The sequence below is a fragment of the Podarcis pityusensis genome, assembly GCF_964106645.2.
Source record: "Podarcis pityusensis genome assembly, chromosome: 7".
NCBI lineage: Eukaryota > Metazoa > Chordata > Lepidosauria > Squamata > Lacertidae > Podarcis > Podarcis pityusensis.
Window position 1 is genome coordinate 18,999,715 of NC_138031.1, and position 16,502 is coordinate 19,016,216.

Sequence of the window (16,502 nt, forward strand, 5' to 3'; positions counted from 1 at the left end):
GATGTGGACTGGGAAAGTGGGCTATTCCCATCATGTCCTGCTAGTCCTGCTTCCCAGGAACATCTCGTTCACCACTGTGAACAGCAGGATGCTGGAGTAGATGGACTGAAGAGTCGATCGAGGAAGGCTGTCATGTTCTTTTGAATCCATCCAGCGTGTTTTACATTTATGCTATTTATCCTAATAAAATTTCAAACAGTGTTGATAGCATCCTGTGAAATAACTAGCTACTAGGTACAAATCAAGAAATAGGTTGAAAAACAACCAACAGTTGAAGATCACCTCTATAAGTTTGATTTTAAAACAAAAATTCAGAATAAAGAAAAAGAGCAGGATGAGATGCAGACATTTTGCCCTGTATTGCGTTGGTTAAAAATCTGCAAGAATGTTAAGGGCCACATAATTTTAAATGGCCTGTTATTTTTACGTTCTTTCAAATGTCAGTGTTTCATTGTCTGAATATGACCACATATCACATGAATGTGACCAAATGCTAACAGCTGCAGCCACAATGAATTTCACCTGCGCATTAGGGGGAAGATATAGATTGCTCCATAAACATTGTTTTCAGAACATTAAATATCTGTAAAATACACTTGACAGAAATCTTATGGACACTAAAAGTGTGGTGTGCACATATTCCATGGTTGTTTCACACCATAGTAAAGGATGGGAGCAGTCCAAAATACTATAAGCACCACTCTTGGAACAACAGGGTCTCCTTCCTATCTGCCAGTTTAGAGACTTGAAGGTGAGGATGACACAGACTGATAATATCCCAATTCCTCCAAGTGTGTCAAGGTTCATAAAACAAAATAGGGATGGTGGAATTGGGGGCTTGAAAGGGTGTGAATGTATGTGCATTTCTGTTCATTTTTCAGAATGCACGCAAACATATTCAGCAGAAGTTCCACTGAAATTGGGACCAGGTGCTCTCTGAACTTTTCTCATTATAGCTTACATAATTGCCTATTTTCCCACTCTTCCTCATTTGCACTTCTTTTCAGCACGTTTTGAATTCTTTACCAGCGTGTGTGGCAAAGGCATAAATTTAATTTATAGTGTTGTTTTTTTGCCTATGTTTCTTTTAGGGATGGTCCTGACCAAAGTTCTCCTCAAATTGGACAGTTTAGTGGCAACACTGCATTGGAATCGGTCTATAGCACTTCAAATCAGATACTGATAAAGTTCCACAGTGACTTCACAACGAGTGGCTTCTTTGTCCTTAGTTACCACGGTTGGTGTTGCATATCTTTATACTGATTGTCTACCAATTGGTGTTTTGTTCAGCTGTTCACTTTCAGATTAACTGCACATTGTAGAGCAGTAATATTGCTGGTTGTAGGGAAATTGAAATACTGGTAGCCTGCAATGCATAGGAATATGGATAGTCATAGGATTTGTAAAGAGAAGAACAAGGCATGAGTAATGGGATTACATCGGTGCTGAAACTACTCCAACATATTATCTGTGAACTACTGACCATCCTAGACAGTGATGTTTTCATTTCACTGACTCACAGTCCTTCATTGGAAGGCCTGTCCTTGCATAATGAAAGCCCATTCATCCTCTTAAACTAAAAAGGCAACAACAGATCACATAACAGTGGCACAAACACAGGGATCAAGCTGCAGTGAATTACTCAAGAGAAAGGGACAAGAAATTCCCCTAGTCCTCATTTGTTGGATTATTATTCTTATATCTCATTTTACAAGTGACTCTGGGCAATTTACAAACATACAATAAAAACAACTTAAAATGGCTTTTAAAAACCATTTTAAAAACAGAAACCAACTAGAGATCCACAGTACAAAATGAGCTAAGGCAGAGACCTTTTCATCAAGTCTTCAATTTTTTGAGACAGTGCAGATAGGGGGTGCCTTATCTCAACAGGGATGCTGCTGGAAAAACAAGACACTCTCTCACATTTGGTGGGATGAAAGAAATGTTCAAAGGGCAGAAAAGAAGCAAGTCCACCATAAGGTTTCTTGAATATCCTCAAAGAGTGCTTGAATACATGCCAAAAGTAATGCTACCACAAGTTAGGAACTGTTTCTAGGGGCTGATGTTTGAACTGAGCGTTACAACAAGGGGTAGTGTTATATCAAATTTTCTTCTGATCAGTTGAACATTAGAGGAAGCTGTATGGTTATGCCATAGTCATTTATAAGATTGTTATTCAAAGTGAGCAAAGGAGTTGGTGCAGTATTCTTCTTCTTTTTTGCCCACAAACTTGTAGTAATGCCTTCACCAGGTTCCCCAACGTATGTGATAATTGGACAATCCCCATTGGGAATGAATGTGAGGTGTTTTTTTAACAGTCCAAGCCCTGTTGAATCAGGGTGGTTTGCTTTTAGATGTTGATACTGTACTTTCAAGAGAAAGCTATAAAAGTTGTTATCCTATGAAACAGAGCAACAAATTAATCATTGTGTCTTATGCATTTCATAGCATATCAGCTTCGAGTGTGCCAGCCTCCACCTGCTATACCGAATGCTGAAATTCTGACTGAGGATGATGAATTTGAAATAGGTAAAGTCAATCTAAGCATAAATAACATATATTTCCTCCCATAAAGAAAACTGCTGAATGTGCACAGACAAGCACTGTGGTGTTTAAGCTCCGTATCGGTATGGGCAAACGTAAAAATTTCATCTGGCTTTGCATGCTAGAACAGCCTACAATTTAACTGAACTAAAGACCCTTGAGAATTTGTAAAATATCTAGATAATCAGAGGTTCAGACAACTGGAAGGTGCAACTACATAGGCTTATTATTTCTAGCAGCAGTTTGGTGGAAGGTGACGATTAAAATATAAGGAGATCATGATCAGTGAAAGGGCTTTCTACTGTCATTAACAAAGCCAATTTTCTGGTTTCTGTTGCCATTGTATTATCTAAATATGAAAACAAGAATTATCTCCATGGCATTGGAACTAGCTGTTCCCATAGGTAGGTACAGAAATAGTTAACGCTTGCTTCCCCTCTGCTAGCAGCCTTCTGTGTCTTCACAGAACTGCCCAAGATGGCTGGGTGCCCTTCAGAACAGTGGAAGGTAGCCCCAGGTACTACAGAGAGGGAATAACAGAAATCCCACTTACATCTGTGGAGAATCCAGGTGACAGAGGGACACTCACTCCAGCAAATGGCAGAAGCAATTCTTGTTTGCCAGGGTTGCCATATTTCATAGGAGAGTTGTTGAATATTTTTTTTGCAAAATTTAAAGAAGCATGAAGTTTTTGGCCAAAGTTGTTGGAAATCTCAAAAAAAGAGGGGGAAGTTGTAAGCTATTTTTAAGGAAATTTCCCAACATCTACATTTCTGACACGGGTTGTCATAAGTCCAGATTTTCCTGGACTTTTAGCAATTCTCCAACAGCCGAATCCCAGCGGTTTTGTGGCCAATCCACATGTATGCAAGATGTATCCCTATTTCCAAGATAGTGACACTTCTTAGCACAATCTGGGAAATGGTACAGTCCCACTGAGACTTTTCAGTTGACTGTGGTGTAAAGCCTTCTTTACTCTGTGGCACTAATCATTTGGCCAGCAGGGTTTGGCTGCAATCCTAGACAGCAAGATGTGCAGATCCAGGAGAAAGGCGCATGCAGCCAGATGCAATTGGAGAGGCTTTACTGCAGCCAATTACCTGGCTGAATGGACAAGACCCTTTTCTCTTTAAGACCTGTTTGCTTGTTCAGCTGGATGATCACCTGCTGTAAAAACCATTTTTTTATAAAAAAAAACCCCATCCAACTGCAAGTGCTGAGCCTACATATATGACTATTCAGCATTGTGTCTTTTCTGGGGATGGTGAAGGTAAATTAAAGTGTCACATGGAGATATTGACTGGTCATTTTAAAATTGATTGGCACTTGTCACTGAAATCTGTTCTATTTATTGGCTTGTACTTATGATGTCTCGTGTTTTGAACCTTTTTAGTTTTGTTTTGTAAACCACCTTGTGAAGTCAATGTCAGGTTAGAAATCTGTTTAATAAATAAACAAGTATGAATAATACAATGTTATGAAACCCATTGGGTGCTGACCCTAGAGTGTTAAAAATAATAGTCAAGTTTTTTCAAAAGTTGTTTTTGAATCTTTTCCATTACAGTTTTAATTTCAAAAAGCCATGTACTAACCACAATGTATATTATGTCTGAGGAGGGACAGCGGGAATAAGGGTACTTGATGGCTTCCTCTTAATTACTGTCATGACTACTAAAAAAAATGCAAAGCTTTTAAAACTCCACCATTCTGCTGCATTGCTTCACAGAGTAACAAGCATCCAAATGTGTGAGTCATACTAATAGTAGAGCTGGCAAGAAATGATAAATGTGTCTGCTCATTTGCCACAACATTTCCTGTGTCTAATCAAAGCTATTTGTGCCAGTGGTCATTTGCAAACTATATATGTTGGGAAAGGTACTTCATTACTCAATGTGACTATCAGTGCCAAAAGTCCCCATTAATTGTTGTTTAATCACAGCTTTCTCCTTTTTTTTATCAAATAGGGGACATAATAAGGTACCAGTGTCTACCAGGCTTTACATTAGTTGGTAATGAGATTCTGACATGTAGACTGGGAGAGAGGCTACAGATGGATGGAGCACCACCTGCTTGCCAAGGTTTTCTGCTTCGATATCTTTTGTTTAGATGCGTTTGCATATTGTGATATGTTTTCAGAGGTTTCAGAGATTTCCTTCTAACAGACACATTGAACTTTAGAGTGCTCAAAGGGCACTGGTTGCAACTCTTTCGGCAATCCTGTATTTCTGTTGCCATGTTGCAAATGAGTGAAGGGGGAGCTGAGACTGAGAGGAAATCGGTTTCCCAAAGACAAAGCGACTTCATGGCAGAGGTGAAACTCAAATCAGGAATCTTCTGATTTCTACTTCAGTTTCTTAGCTATGTCGATTCTCATTTATCCGGGTTCTCTGTGACTCACCTGCCCCGATCCTCTGTGCATTCATCATCATCATCATCATCATCATCATAGACTTTTATCGCACTAGCCATAGGCCATGGCATCATTCAGAAAAATAACAAAAGGAAAAACAGCAATAACCATACAAATCATCAGGCACCACACATACAGTATAAACCATGGTCCCAACTACTAAGATTGTTTGTTGCATAAAATAGAATAGCAGAGGATTCTCTAGTAAAATGTGCCAAATTAAATATCTGAATCCCCTTTGCAGTTGACCACTATTTTATCTAGTTCTTTCCTCCTGATCATCTTAGCTGCCAATGCATAGAGTGCTACTTTATAAGTTACAAAGTCATCAGTATCGCTCAGCAGCCATTTCACCCTTTCTACCCTATTCAAGTGAGTTCCATTCGGAAACAGGGGTTTTATGAATTGGTCTCTTGGGTCTATATATAACGGGCACTGCAATAAATAGTGGCACAGGTCCTCCACACAGGGTTGCCCACACAGAGAAAGTCTCTCTTCATAATGTACTTTGCCGTAGCATCCATCCGGCACCACCAAGGGCATTGATTGGAATCGTAATTCTGTGAAAGCGATTCTAAGCATGGCAAGTGGGAGCTTTGACAGGTAACTGGCCTGGGAATGCTCCTTTTTAATAAGTGGAAACCATGGCAAACTCTTGGTAGAAGCCATCATGGTGAAATCTCTTTCTGCATCGGACCTAAAGAGACAATCTCTTAAGTGCCTCTTGTTCATCTTAATAGTCACCTGAAAATCTTGTAATTGGTATTGGAAAAAAGAGGCGTTGGATACCTTCCTTCCAACATTTGGTCTGTTTCTGTTCTGTGTGTGACATAGCGGGGAATCTCTCCTCCGAAAGAAATTGAAGTCTTTTCACATAATTTAAGCACAGGTAATCAATTCTATCCTGTATTGTTGTCACATCCGCTTCCACGTGGAGAAGAGCAGCTGGAGTCCCGTTGGGGAGCAAGAGCACTTTCCTGAGGAATTTGTTCTGCACTATTTCTAAGGCTTTGTTGGCATTTGGGTCCTTGCCCCATATCGCTACTCCATGAAGCATCTGGGAGACCTCTTTCCTGGCAAAGATTTTCAATGCAGGTTCCAATAGCTGACCACCCGCTGTAAAACAGAATTTCATTAATGCCCCACAAGCTTTCTGCGCTTCGAGTTTTGTAGCCTCGATGTGCCCCTTCCATGATAGTGTCTCAGTGAAAAGAATTCCCAGATATCTGAAGGAGCGTATTTACTCCAAGTTCTGTTGATCCATTTTCTATTTGAATCTGGGACTATGCTTCCCAAAGACCATAATTTTGGTCTTGGAGTAATTCATGACGAGCTCTTCCCGCTTGCAATACCTGCTGAAAGCTGTAAGCAGATTGTTAAGACCTAATCAGGAGAGTGATAGGAGCACCACACCATCGGCGTACAGCAGGCAAGATATCTTCCTATTACTAATTGATGGGGCAGGGGATTGCACCCGTGCTAGCTGTGGCACCATATCATTTAGATAAAAGTTAAAAAGTGTGGGAGCCAATATGAAGCCTTGTTTCACGCCTCTTGATGTCTTGAATGCTTCCGAGAGACCTCCCTTTAAGCCCACTCTGACTCGTGTTTCGGTACCACTATACAGTTCACGAATTAATAATAATAGTCATGGGTCTATATTAGCATTTGAGAATTTCTCCCACAGTCTGTTATGACTGATTGAGTCAAAAGCAGCAGATAGGTCAATTAAGGCAGTGAACAGGTTACATTTGCTTTGATTGATATATTTGTTAATAATATGAGATGGTGTAAAGCGCTGGTCAGTCGTACTATATCCAGCTCTGAAACCTGCTTGTTCCTCATGTAAGGTGTTATTTTCACCTAGCCAGTCTGTTAATTTGGTGAGCAGATGATGTGCATAGAGTTTAGAGGGGATGTCCAGCAAACTAATGGGGCAGTAATTTTTGGGGAGGGTTTTATCCCCTTTTTTGTAAATTGGCACGATGGTATTCAATTTCTAGCCGGCTGGCATTTGAGCTGTATTATTTATGTGGGTGTAGAGCTTTGCCAGGATGGGTTGCCACCAGTCCATATGAGTCTTAAATAGCTCTGGCGGCATCATATCCTCACCTGGTGCTTTATTTAGTTTTAGACTCTCTATCAGAGATTTTATCTCTACAGGGGTCACCGCTTGTCACTCAGGAAGCCCGACTGGTCAATGGTCACCTCAGCATCGAGTGAATGCCCTGTCTGTTCTCCATAAAGTTCCTCGTAGTAATCCACCCAACGTTGTGCCAATATAGTGGCATCTAGTGTTGATCTTGATTCATTCATGCCCTGAGACACCAGAAGCCAAAACGTGTCCTCTCTTCGCTCAGCCACTGCCATCCCTAGTTCTTGCCACTGGCTTCTCATAAAGCTTGGTTTTTTTATCTTTATAATTTTCTTATATGCTGATCTTCTCCTTCCCATATTTCCCTTGTTAATTTCAGAGGGTTTTCCCTCGATAGGTTCTAATAGCACTTAGCAGGTCTTTCTTTGCTTTCTTGCATTGCCCATCAAACCAACCTCTCTAATTTCCCTGTGTACAGTTTGTGACATTGGGCTTCACCAAATAGGCTCTGAAGAGTGTACTGAGTCCGTAACTGGATTTGTTGAGGTGTTTATGAGGCGATGTCGTAGGCTCTTCGTTAAATCACTTGCCAGGATCCTGTGTATTTTATCATTCACCTTCAAATACCATTTCGCTCTTGACGTGCCCAAGGATTCGCCAACTGTACACATTGTCTCTGCAGGGAGCTGACACTCCAGGAAAGGAGCTAAAGTAACTGAGAGTGGGAAATGGTCACTTTCAGTTCTTACCAACACATCTACTGTTTTCACCAAGCTGAAGAGTGGAGGTGAAACTATAAAATAGTCTATGACACTTCCTCCCTTACTATGCAGTTAGCCCTTAGTGGCGTCGGCTGGACATCCATTTAATATTAAGAAATCATGCAGAAAGACCTATTCTAGAAGTTTCAGTCCTTGAGGGTTAACTTTCTTGTCCATGGAAGTGCAAGTAAACGGGAAAATGCCATCCAGATCTATCCCTCTTGATGTTAGTCTTCTTTCTGAGCCATCCCCAATGCAGGATTGATCCCCGCATAATAGGATTCAAGCAGCTAGGCTTTTCACATTTATCTGCTCTATAAGACTTATTTGGTTGGTCCAAATCTTAACCACCATGTCTAGGGTGCGTGCTGGTGGGAGGTAAGTGTTAATACAGAAAAATGGGCCTCCTGCCACTGCACTAAACTGTAGTGGCAAGAAAGATTCATAACCTCTGTGCATTCGGAACAGAATATACTGGCAACATATGTTGTTCCAGTCATATTATACATGTGTACAATTGGTAACAGGCACCATTTAGAGATTCTTCTGATTCAGCAGCCTATAAATGTTTTTAAATAAACAAATAAATAAAAAATCAGATAAGGGACATAAGTTGATTACCTACTGCCACAGAACCCCTTTCACCCTGAACAGAATCCATCTAACCCACCAGTAAACACCATTCAGAAGGAAAAGTCTGTTCAGAATTGGCTTCCTATGGGCAATTCTGTTGGCTACCTTGGTAAATAACCCATCAAGCAGTTGCAGCTGCTCAAACTCTTATAATGCCAATGAAACTCCCATGGCATTTTAAATTAGTGGAAGTCATGTTGTAGCATAAACACTCTGCTCCTGGGTCAATGGTTATTTGCCTGCACACACAAACACATACACACAAATTTCAGTTAATTGGCGTCTGTAGAAAGCAGAAACAAATGATTAAAGTGATAGCCTGGAACAGAAGCAATGTAATTTTTCTCTAATACAGAATCAGAGGAACACAGTTCCTTCACATTGCAGAAAGCCAGTGGAGGAACAACAAGAATGAAAAGAAACCAAATGAGTTAATTAAGCTTAAACGGTCCCAAATGTCTCTCAAGGACCATAGACTCTACTCCAGTGCTGGTGTAAAGTGTTTGCTTTCAAGTTCCCCATTGGTAGTGATAGGAAGGGGGGGTTACTCTCCCACCATGCCAGGGACCAGAGATCCGAAAAGTACCCACTAGGAATGAGGGGGAAATTGATTGCTGCTTAAATTGCACTTCCTGCTGGCAGTTTGTTAACATGCAGGAACCATTGTTAGGCCCCAAACTGAGGCATTATGAGGCAAGGGTTGGACAGAGCCCCCTGGATCCAGTACCCCTTTGTCAGAGAGGCAACTGTAAGGAAAAGCTTGGCATCTTTCATTATTTAATTCATAAATGTTTTTAACAGAAAAGGAACATTTGGATCACTTAACAAAGGGGAGAGGAGAACAAATGCTAAAAATATAGTGCATTATTCTAAAATTTAAAAACCTGTACTGATTTTTATCTGTTCTATGTTAATAGAAATGAAATTATTGATGCACACGTTTAAAATGTAGAAAAAAATAAGACTTCTATCATGCAGTTTTCCAGCTATCTAAACATTTATAGCAATTCCTCTCTTTTGCAGTTCTTTGTCCTGCAAATGAATTGCGTCTGGATTCAACCGGAGTGATACTGAGCCCTGGCTACCCAGATAGCTACCCAAACCTCCAGATGTGTGCATGGACCATTACAGTGGAAAAGGGTTATAATATCAGCCTTTACTTTGAATTCTTCCAGACAGAAAAGGAATTTGATATACTTGAGGTGTTTGATGGTAACTATAGGACATACAGCCTCGGATGATTTAGTATACATTGTTTTTAGCCAGTAACCTTTAAGTTGTGTATTTTATCTTGCATGTGGTTTCAGTGTCATTGTTGCTTTTCATTTTAGATTGCACCCTGTTATGAAAAATTCCCTATATATGCCATTAATGATATGGCTACAATGTATTGCATTAATTTACTTCCTACTTGTTTAGGAACCTCTTTTAGTATATCTCTAATTTTAGTTTTCTTTCTTTTCTTCTCTCTGCCTTGCTACCTCTTCCAACATCATCAAGGATCAAATAGTCACAGTCCGTTACTAATCTCCCTAAGTGGAGATTATTCCTCATCTCTAAACATAACTAGCAGTGGCCATGAAGTGTTTCTTCGGTGGTCTGCAGACCATGGCACAAACAAAAAAGGTTTCAGGATACGATATATAGGTAAGTCAATCAAATCTTTCTCTTTTCTACCTTTCAAATACATCAGCAAGCTCAACTTTCAGCTGTCAGCATTGGAAAGATCCAGCCAGCATCATGCTAGAATGGAATTTCTCCTTCCTTCTCTATCCTGTCCCACAGCATATTCCTCCCAATCTGCTCCATAGGGTTTCCCAACCCCCTGGAGCACATTGTGCTGGCACATGGATAGAAGAGGAAGGAGAAATCCCATTTGCATGTGCAAAAGTATTTTGCTCAAAAAGGACATCCCAGCTAGACATTGATCTGTGTGTACAAATGGGGCAAATGGACCTTGGAGGATATTCTAGATATTCTGGACCATCTGCAAGAAGGTACACATGATCTGTTCTGTTGGTAGCAAGTCTAATCAACATGGACATTCTAGAACACTAGGCTTAGCTGATGAGAAACCCACAAATTTGCTTTCAGTTTCACTTTAGAAAAGGTTTAGGTGACATCTTCATGACTGAACTAGACCAATTGTTTCAGGTATGTGTAGTGGGAACAATTTTTAGAAGAGATGCAAGAGGCATGCTTCTGTACACATTTGGTGAAGTTGTGACTGAGACAAAAAAAAAAAAGGACAATTTACTATCACATTATCCAAATGTTTGTATCATCTTTTCTTTTGTTTTCTTTTTTGTGGGGCAGTATGTATGCAGACCAAACAAGCACAGAGTCTTAGACTGATGATTGGGTTGAGGGTTTTGACATTACTGCGCCAATGTATTTTTCTAAAATCCTAGTATTCTGCATATCTGAGAGAGATATAATTGTAGGAGGGTTTACCTAATCCAGACTTCCTCAACCTCGGCCCTCCAGATGTTTTTGGCCTACAACTCCCATGATCCCTAGCTAGTAGGACCAGTTTTCAGGGATGATGGGACTTGTAGTCTCAAAACATCTGGAGGGCCGAGGCTGAGGAAGCCTGACCTAATCCTATGGTCAAATCAGCTTCTCTCCAGCTTCTTTAGTGCCCTTTAGTCAATTAATTGCCTTTTGATAATTAACCATGTGAGCTGGAAAGTCAGGAAACCCCCTGGACAGGACCACTTCTGGAACCCAAGACAAAACAATGATAAAAGTGTGTGTGTGTGTGTGTGTGTGTGTGTGTGTATCTCACCTAAGTCATGCTAGAGAAAAGAAAGAAAGCACAAAATACTGATATTCATTGCTAGAGAGCTAATCTTAGAGGTGTTCAGTGAGTTAATTTGCAGACAAGAGTTACAGACTGGACTATCCTCAATGATCTTTTTAAAGAATACAAACCCAATTTGCTTCTGAAAAAAGATATCAAAGAAGCAGACAACAGTTTTTCAAACAGAAGTGTGGGGAGGGTGCATGGGGGTGGGTGGGGGTGTACGCTATGCAAGACCCATCTTAAACCAGAACTTCTCTTGAACAGAAAAAAATAAAGTAATAGTCATTTCCATCTGTTCAATGTGTCAAAGTTCTCCCTGTCCTCTACCTCATGCCTGGTGTATCCATATTCTTTTCATGCTGCAGATGCCATCTTTCATGATCTTCCTACCCATATTAATTACCCTAGATACATGTTAAAACAAGTATCAATTACATTATGCAGAAACTTCCGATAAAAATTTGAACTTGGATGTTGACACAATCAAAGTAGATTACATTTGTAATTAACACATGCAAATGTGATCAGATGGGAAGAAATAAGATTAATAAACAAGGTTTGTACATAGGAAAAAGAATCATAATGTATGTCCTAACTGGTGAAGTCGTCTATACCCTATTAAAAATATGCAATACAGATATTTTGCAAGAGATTGTGAGTTTGGATGTGTTGATTGTCAATTCTGCTTATCTATGCAACCCAGAGATCCATCTTTGTTACCTAGATGTTTGTTTAGTTTTTACTCAAGCCAAAAGCCAAGTGTAAACAGGTGAAGCAACCATCAGTTATCATTGGCCTAATGCCAGACCTTCACTACTTTTCCCACTGGGGCATATAGGTGACAACCAAGCTGCCCCATTTTCAATGTACTATGAAGCCCTTTTTGTCTCTGCTTGCTATTGCCCCCTCCCCAAAGTGTGCTGAGACATGGTCAGTGTCAGAATACAGCCTTATTATCTCCCCTTTCCTTGGGGTCTTCACCACTGCTGCTAAAGGGGTCAAGGCTCCAAAGTTTGCGATCCCCACAGGAAAATGCCTACTGTTAAATAAGGTGATATGTGGGGGAGAAATCCATGCACTGACTGCTTCTTTCTTTTGTTTTCAAAGCCCTTTACTGCAGCACCCCAGAGTCACCTCCTCATGGGTTCATTGTTAGTCAGACAGGTGGGCAGCTGAACAGTGTGGTTCGCTGGGCTTGCGACCGAGGATTCCGCCTCGTCGGAAAAAGCAACGCTTTGTGCAGGAAATCTCCCAATGGATATCATGCATGGGATGCACCTGTCCCAGCATGTCAAGGTAATCAGCTTTTCCTTACAGAATTGGATTTGCCCACTTTGATTCCATTCCAAATATCCATGGATGCTCTAGTGCACCAGTAGCGCTGCTAACTCCAGTTAATGCAAAAAAAGGGAAAAGCTCCATTTTTATTTGACTTATTTAAGCTAGGGAATCTTTCAGCCATTATTCACGACAAGCTCCAGGGCATCATGCAATTAACCAAGTGGCATGAAGCAAAACATTCGACAGTAAAGCAATATAATATGCATAGCCGGCAGTCTGCATTGAATTGCACACATTAGGGTAAAGTGTGCACGTTTTCAGCACCAGGGGTGCCAATTCAGTCATTGGGACACATGTAGTTGTCACTTAAATGATATGTATGGAATAGCCCCCACATAAGTGCCCTTAAATTCAGGGAATCAAGAGCTAGAAAGTGGAGTTGAATATCTGTGAAGTTTCCCAAGTAGGATTCCCCCAGGTTTGTGGTTTCTCAGGCAGGCAGTAGCACTTGTAATGGTGCCAAAATGTATAGAACCGACACCATGCTTAAGCTATAATATATATACTCAATTTAGCCCAAAAATATTTTACTGTGGTTTGCCTTTTTTATTAATAGTTTTTTTCCTCCTAGGCAAATCCGGTGTCACAATAGCCTCTACAAGTGAGAATTTCCTTCATTGCGTTATCTTTATCCAAACCAGAACAATCCCTTTCTTTTCCTTTCAGCGTTATCAAATCATTTTTATCTGGTCTACATTCAATTGATGGGCCTGTGAAAAATTTAGAACCGTAAAATAGAGGCAGAAGAATGTCCCAAACGCACCGACCTCAGCCTTCAGTTTGCACTGTTCCATGCAGTCTACTGCATCAGTTCATATTTATGGAAAAAATATCTAGAGGGAAACAATATCTGGCAAATATTAGTTTGCTAGGATAGCCAGGGAAGGAAATAGGAGGTGATGTGGTTATTGGAAGAAAGAAAAGGTACAGTGGCTTTATTAGACCCAGCAAAAGTAAACCTTGTGCAAAAGGTCGAAGCACAGAAGAGCCTTTGATATACTTTATCTGCCTCCATTAGAGCCACTGCTGCTACTCTGATTTAGTTGTTGTTGTTTCTGCTGCTGCTGTTACATTTGCATCCCATATTTCCCCCCAAAAACTGATGGTTCTTCCCCTTCCCATTTTATCCTCACAAGATCCCTGTGAGGTAGGTTAGGCTGAAATACAGTGTTTGACAGGTTTTAGTCTAACCTAGGGGTGTCCAAAACTTTTTCAAAGAAGGCCAGATTTTATGAAGTGAACATGTAGCATGCTGGCCGACCAAAGTTGTTGACCTTTTTTTAGAACCATGGGGAGGAATTGCCTGTGGGGGCTGGATTAAACTGACTTTGGATATGCCTGGTCTAACCAGTTCACCACACTGTATCTCAATAATGGTGAGGAGAATAGTGAAGGTAATGACTATCACTATGATCTGGGCTGCTCCTACTGTTTTGCAGTGTGAGACGGCTGCTTTAGGTAGCAGATCCTCAGGGACGGGGACAGCAGTGGCAGCTGCTTAGACTGTTCCTTGGGAGGTGTCCTAGCCATTCATCTATTTTGGATGATAGAGACGTGTGTCATGTGCCCTGCCCTCTATCCCCCTAACGTCACCTGCTGCTTTCAGGTGCACAAGAAGCATCTGCCCCATCACCAGTGTTCAGTTAAGATACACCTGTTAGTCTGGAATGGCAGTTCAGGGCCATTGCAGCAACAGTCAAGATATGTGCATGAGTTAATTTGGTTTGATCCTATTTACTTTGAAGTAAGTCTACTGTGTTCATTGGGACTTATTCTTGATGTGTAACCTGTGAAAGGTCAACGAGTAAGAACATAAAAATAGTAGAAAAGCCTTGTTGGGGCAGGTCAAAGGCTCATCTAGTCCAGCATCCTGTTCTCAGAGTGGCCAACCAGTTGCCAATAGGAAGCCAGCAAACAAGACCTGAATACATCAGTTCTATATGTTGTACAGTTGAATACAAAAACAGTGGAGACCATTTGGAATGAATGAGCGATTGCAAAGAGCAAGTGAGAGTGCTGTTGCTTGCTGTTTTCCAGCCTAAGAAGGGATTTAAAATAAATCTTACTTGATAATATTTTATATGTTTTCCTAATCCTTCCTTCCTTCCTTCCTTCCTTCCTTCCTTCCTTCCTTCCTTTCTCTCTCTCTATATATATAGATACATAAACATATATGTTTCTGAACTTCAAAAATATGATAAACAGATTAAGACAAGGCCAGTATGATGATATTGTGTCTAACTGTGTGTTTGTTTCAAACCTGCAGCTATCTCTTGTGGCATTCCCAAAGCCCCAGTGAATGGTGGGATATTAACTACAGATTATTTGGTAGGCACACGGGTTACTTATTTTTGCAATGATGGGTACAGGCTGTCATCCAAGGAACTTACTACAGCAGCATGTCAGCCAGATGGCACATGGAGCAACCATAATAAAACACCTCGTTGCGTAGGTAAGGGCAATCTAGATGTACTTTTCCAGCTGAATTTCTTTTGGTATTTTTGTTGTCATCAGCTTTCATTTTCAAGTGAACAGTTGCTAGCCCAAAGCTGCCCAATAATTCCACAACCAGTGCATCTGCCATTGGGAACAGAATGCAAACTAGAATAAGCAAAGAAACTACTTGGTTAATGAAAATAGCAGAGCAACAGAATCGTTTGGTAAACATTATGGGGTTATTTGGATCATAGTTGCAGGCATAGGTTCATGAAAGAGCATCAAAAGCTGTGAAATTCTCCAAGTGTTGGACATCTCCCTAAAGGCATGTATGGAGTAACACAAGGGAGGAAGGATATGTTGTGTTGAGTTAAAAGAATTGACTCACGGACCTCAATTTTTAAAATAGCTGTAAGTGAATCACTGGTTATTTGCAAATATATCTTGATCTGCAGAGCTTTGTTGTTATTTTAAATCTGGCATAGCACTTACTCAGGATAAACGCACTATAAAAGTAAGATAGTATTGTGATTGTAAAGTTTTGTTACTAAGCTGAGAGTCTGAGTTTCCCCTCTCCCCCATACAACCAAATGATAATATCAAGGGAAATGACTTGTAAACCATAACATGATCCATTTCTGGAGCAGGGGTAGCTTTGCTAGAGGGGGAATGAAAGCAGGAATTCTCATTGTGTCAGCGAAAGTTGAAGATGACTGAGGGGGTTGGGGGAGAATGCCCATAATCTAGAAGTGCTTTAAAACTGTGATACACAATCCATTAAATAATTTGTTTGAGCAGTAAAATAATACTCACCCTCCAGATCTAAGATTGACTCCCCAAATTAAATATAGCCTGTAGATTATTGTGCAGCTGTTTAAATTGGCTGGGGCAACCTGACCAGATGGATTGGGCATAATGATGATGATGATGTTGTAAATGTATATAACTTCATATTCACAAATTTACTCATTGGACTTCAAGACAAATTTTCCGCCCTCCTCTCTCTAGTTGTTACATGCCCAAGCATCAATTCTTTCACCTTGGAACATGGAAGGTGGCGTATAGTGAATGGTTCTCACTATGAGTACAAAACAAAAGTTGTTTTCAGCTGTGATCCAGGATATCATGGATTGGGACCAGAATCCATTGAATGTCTTGCCAATGGAACTTGGAGTTGGAGGAATGAGAGACCGTACTGCCAAAGTGAGTACCGGCCAAAACTGTCCGGCCCAAACCTATTAAATTCTCAATATTTCTGTAGACAAGTCCATCATGATTGCTTACTCAGAAGATAGGTCTGCATCTGAAACAACTCATATTGATGCTGACTTATACTAATCACATTCAGGGGCAGCTTCATACATTTCAGAAAGCAAGGAGTGAGATTAAAGTGAGGGGGTTTTTTTTGGTAACTATTTATAAAACAGCTATAAAAGTCATTAATTTATTCTATGACATTAGTATTATTTAACT

The 16,502-nt window shown here is 40.4% G+C and overlaps 1 protein-coding gene across 5 annotated transcripts in view; it reads left to right on the forward strand.

Annotated features, from left to right (window-relative positions):
* The window catches only part of CSMD3 (CUB and Sushi multiple domains 3), a 578,955-nt gene that overhangs the window by 489,441 nt on the left and 73,012 nt on the right, over positions 1-16,502 (forward strand). For all 5 annotated transcript variants that reach the window (XR_013988260.1, XM_081012460.1, XM_081012461.1 and 2 more), the window contains 8 exons: positions 1,092-1,237; positions 2,452-2,532; positions 4,512-4,625; positions 9,470-9,658; positions 9,947-10,093; positions 12,360-12,548; positions 14,860-15,045; positions 16,038-16,232. Coding sequence is in view for 4 of the 5 variants with exons in the window: in XM_081012460.1 (XP_080868586.1) it covers positions 1,092-1,237; positions 2,452-2,532; positions 4,512-4,625; positions 9,470-9,658; positions 9,947-10,093; positions 12,360-12,548; positions 14,860-15,045; positions 16,038-16,232 (1,247 nt within the window). In the remaining variant the exon portion in view is untranslated. The remainder of the gene's footprint in view (positions 1-1,091; positions 1,238-2,451; positions 2,533-4,511; positions 4,626-9,469; positions 9,659-9,946; positions 10,094-12,359; positions 12,549-14,859; positions 15,046-16,037; positions 16,233-16,502) is intronic.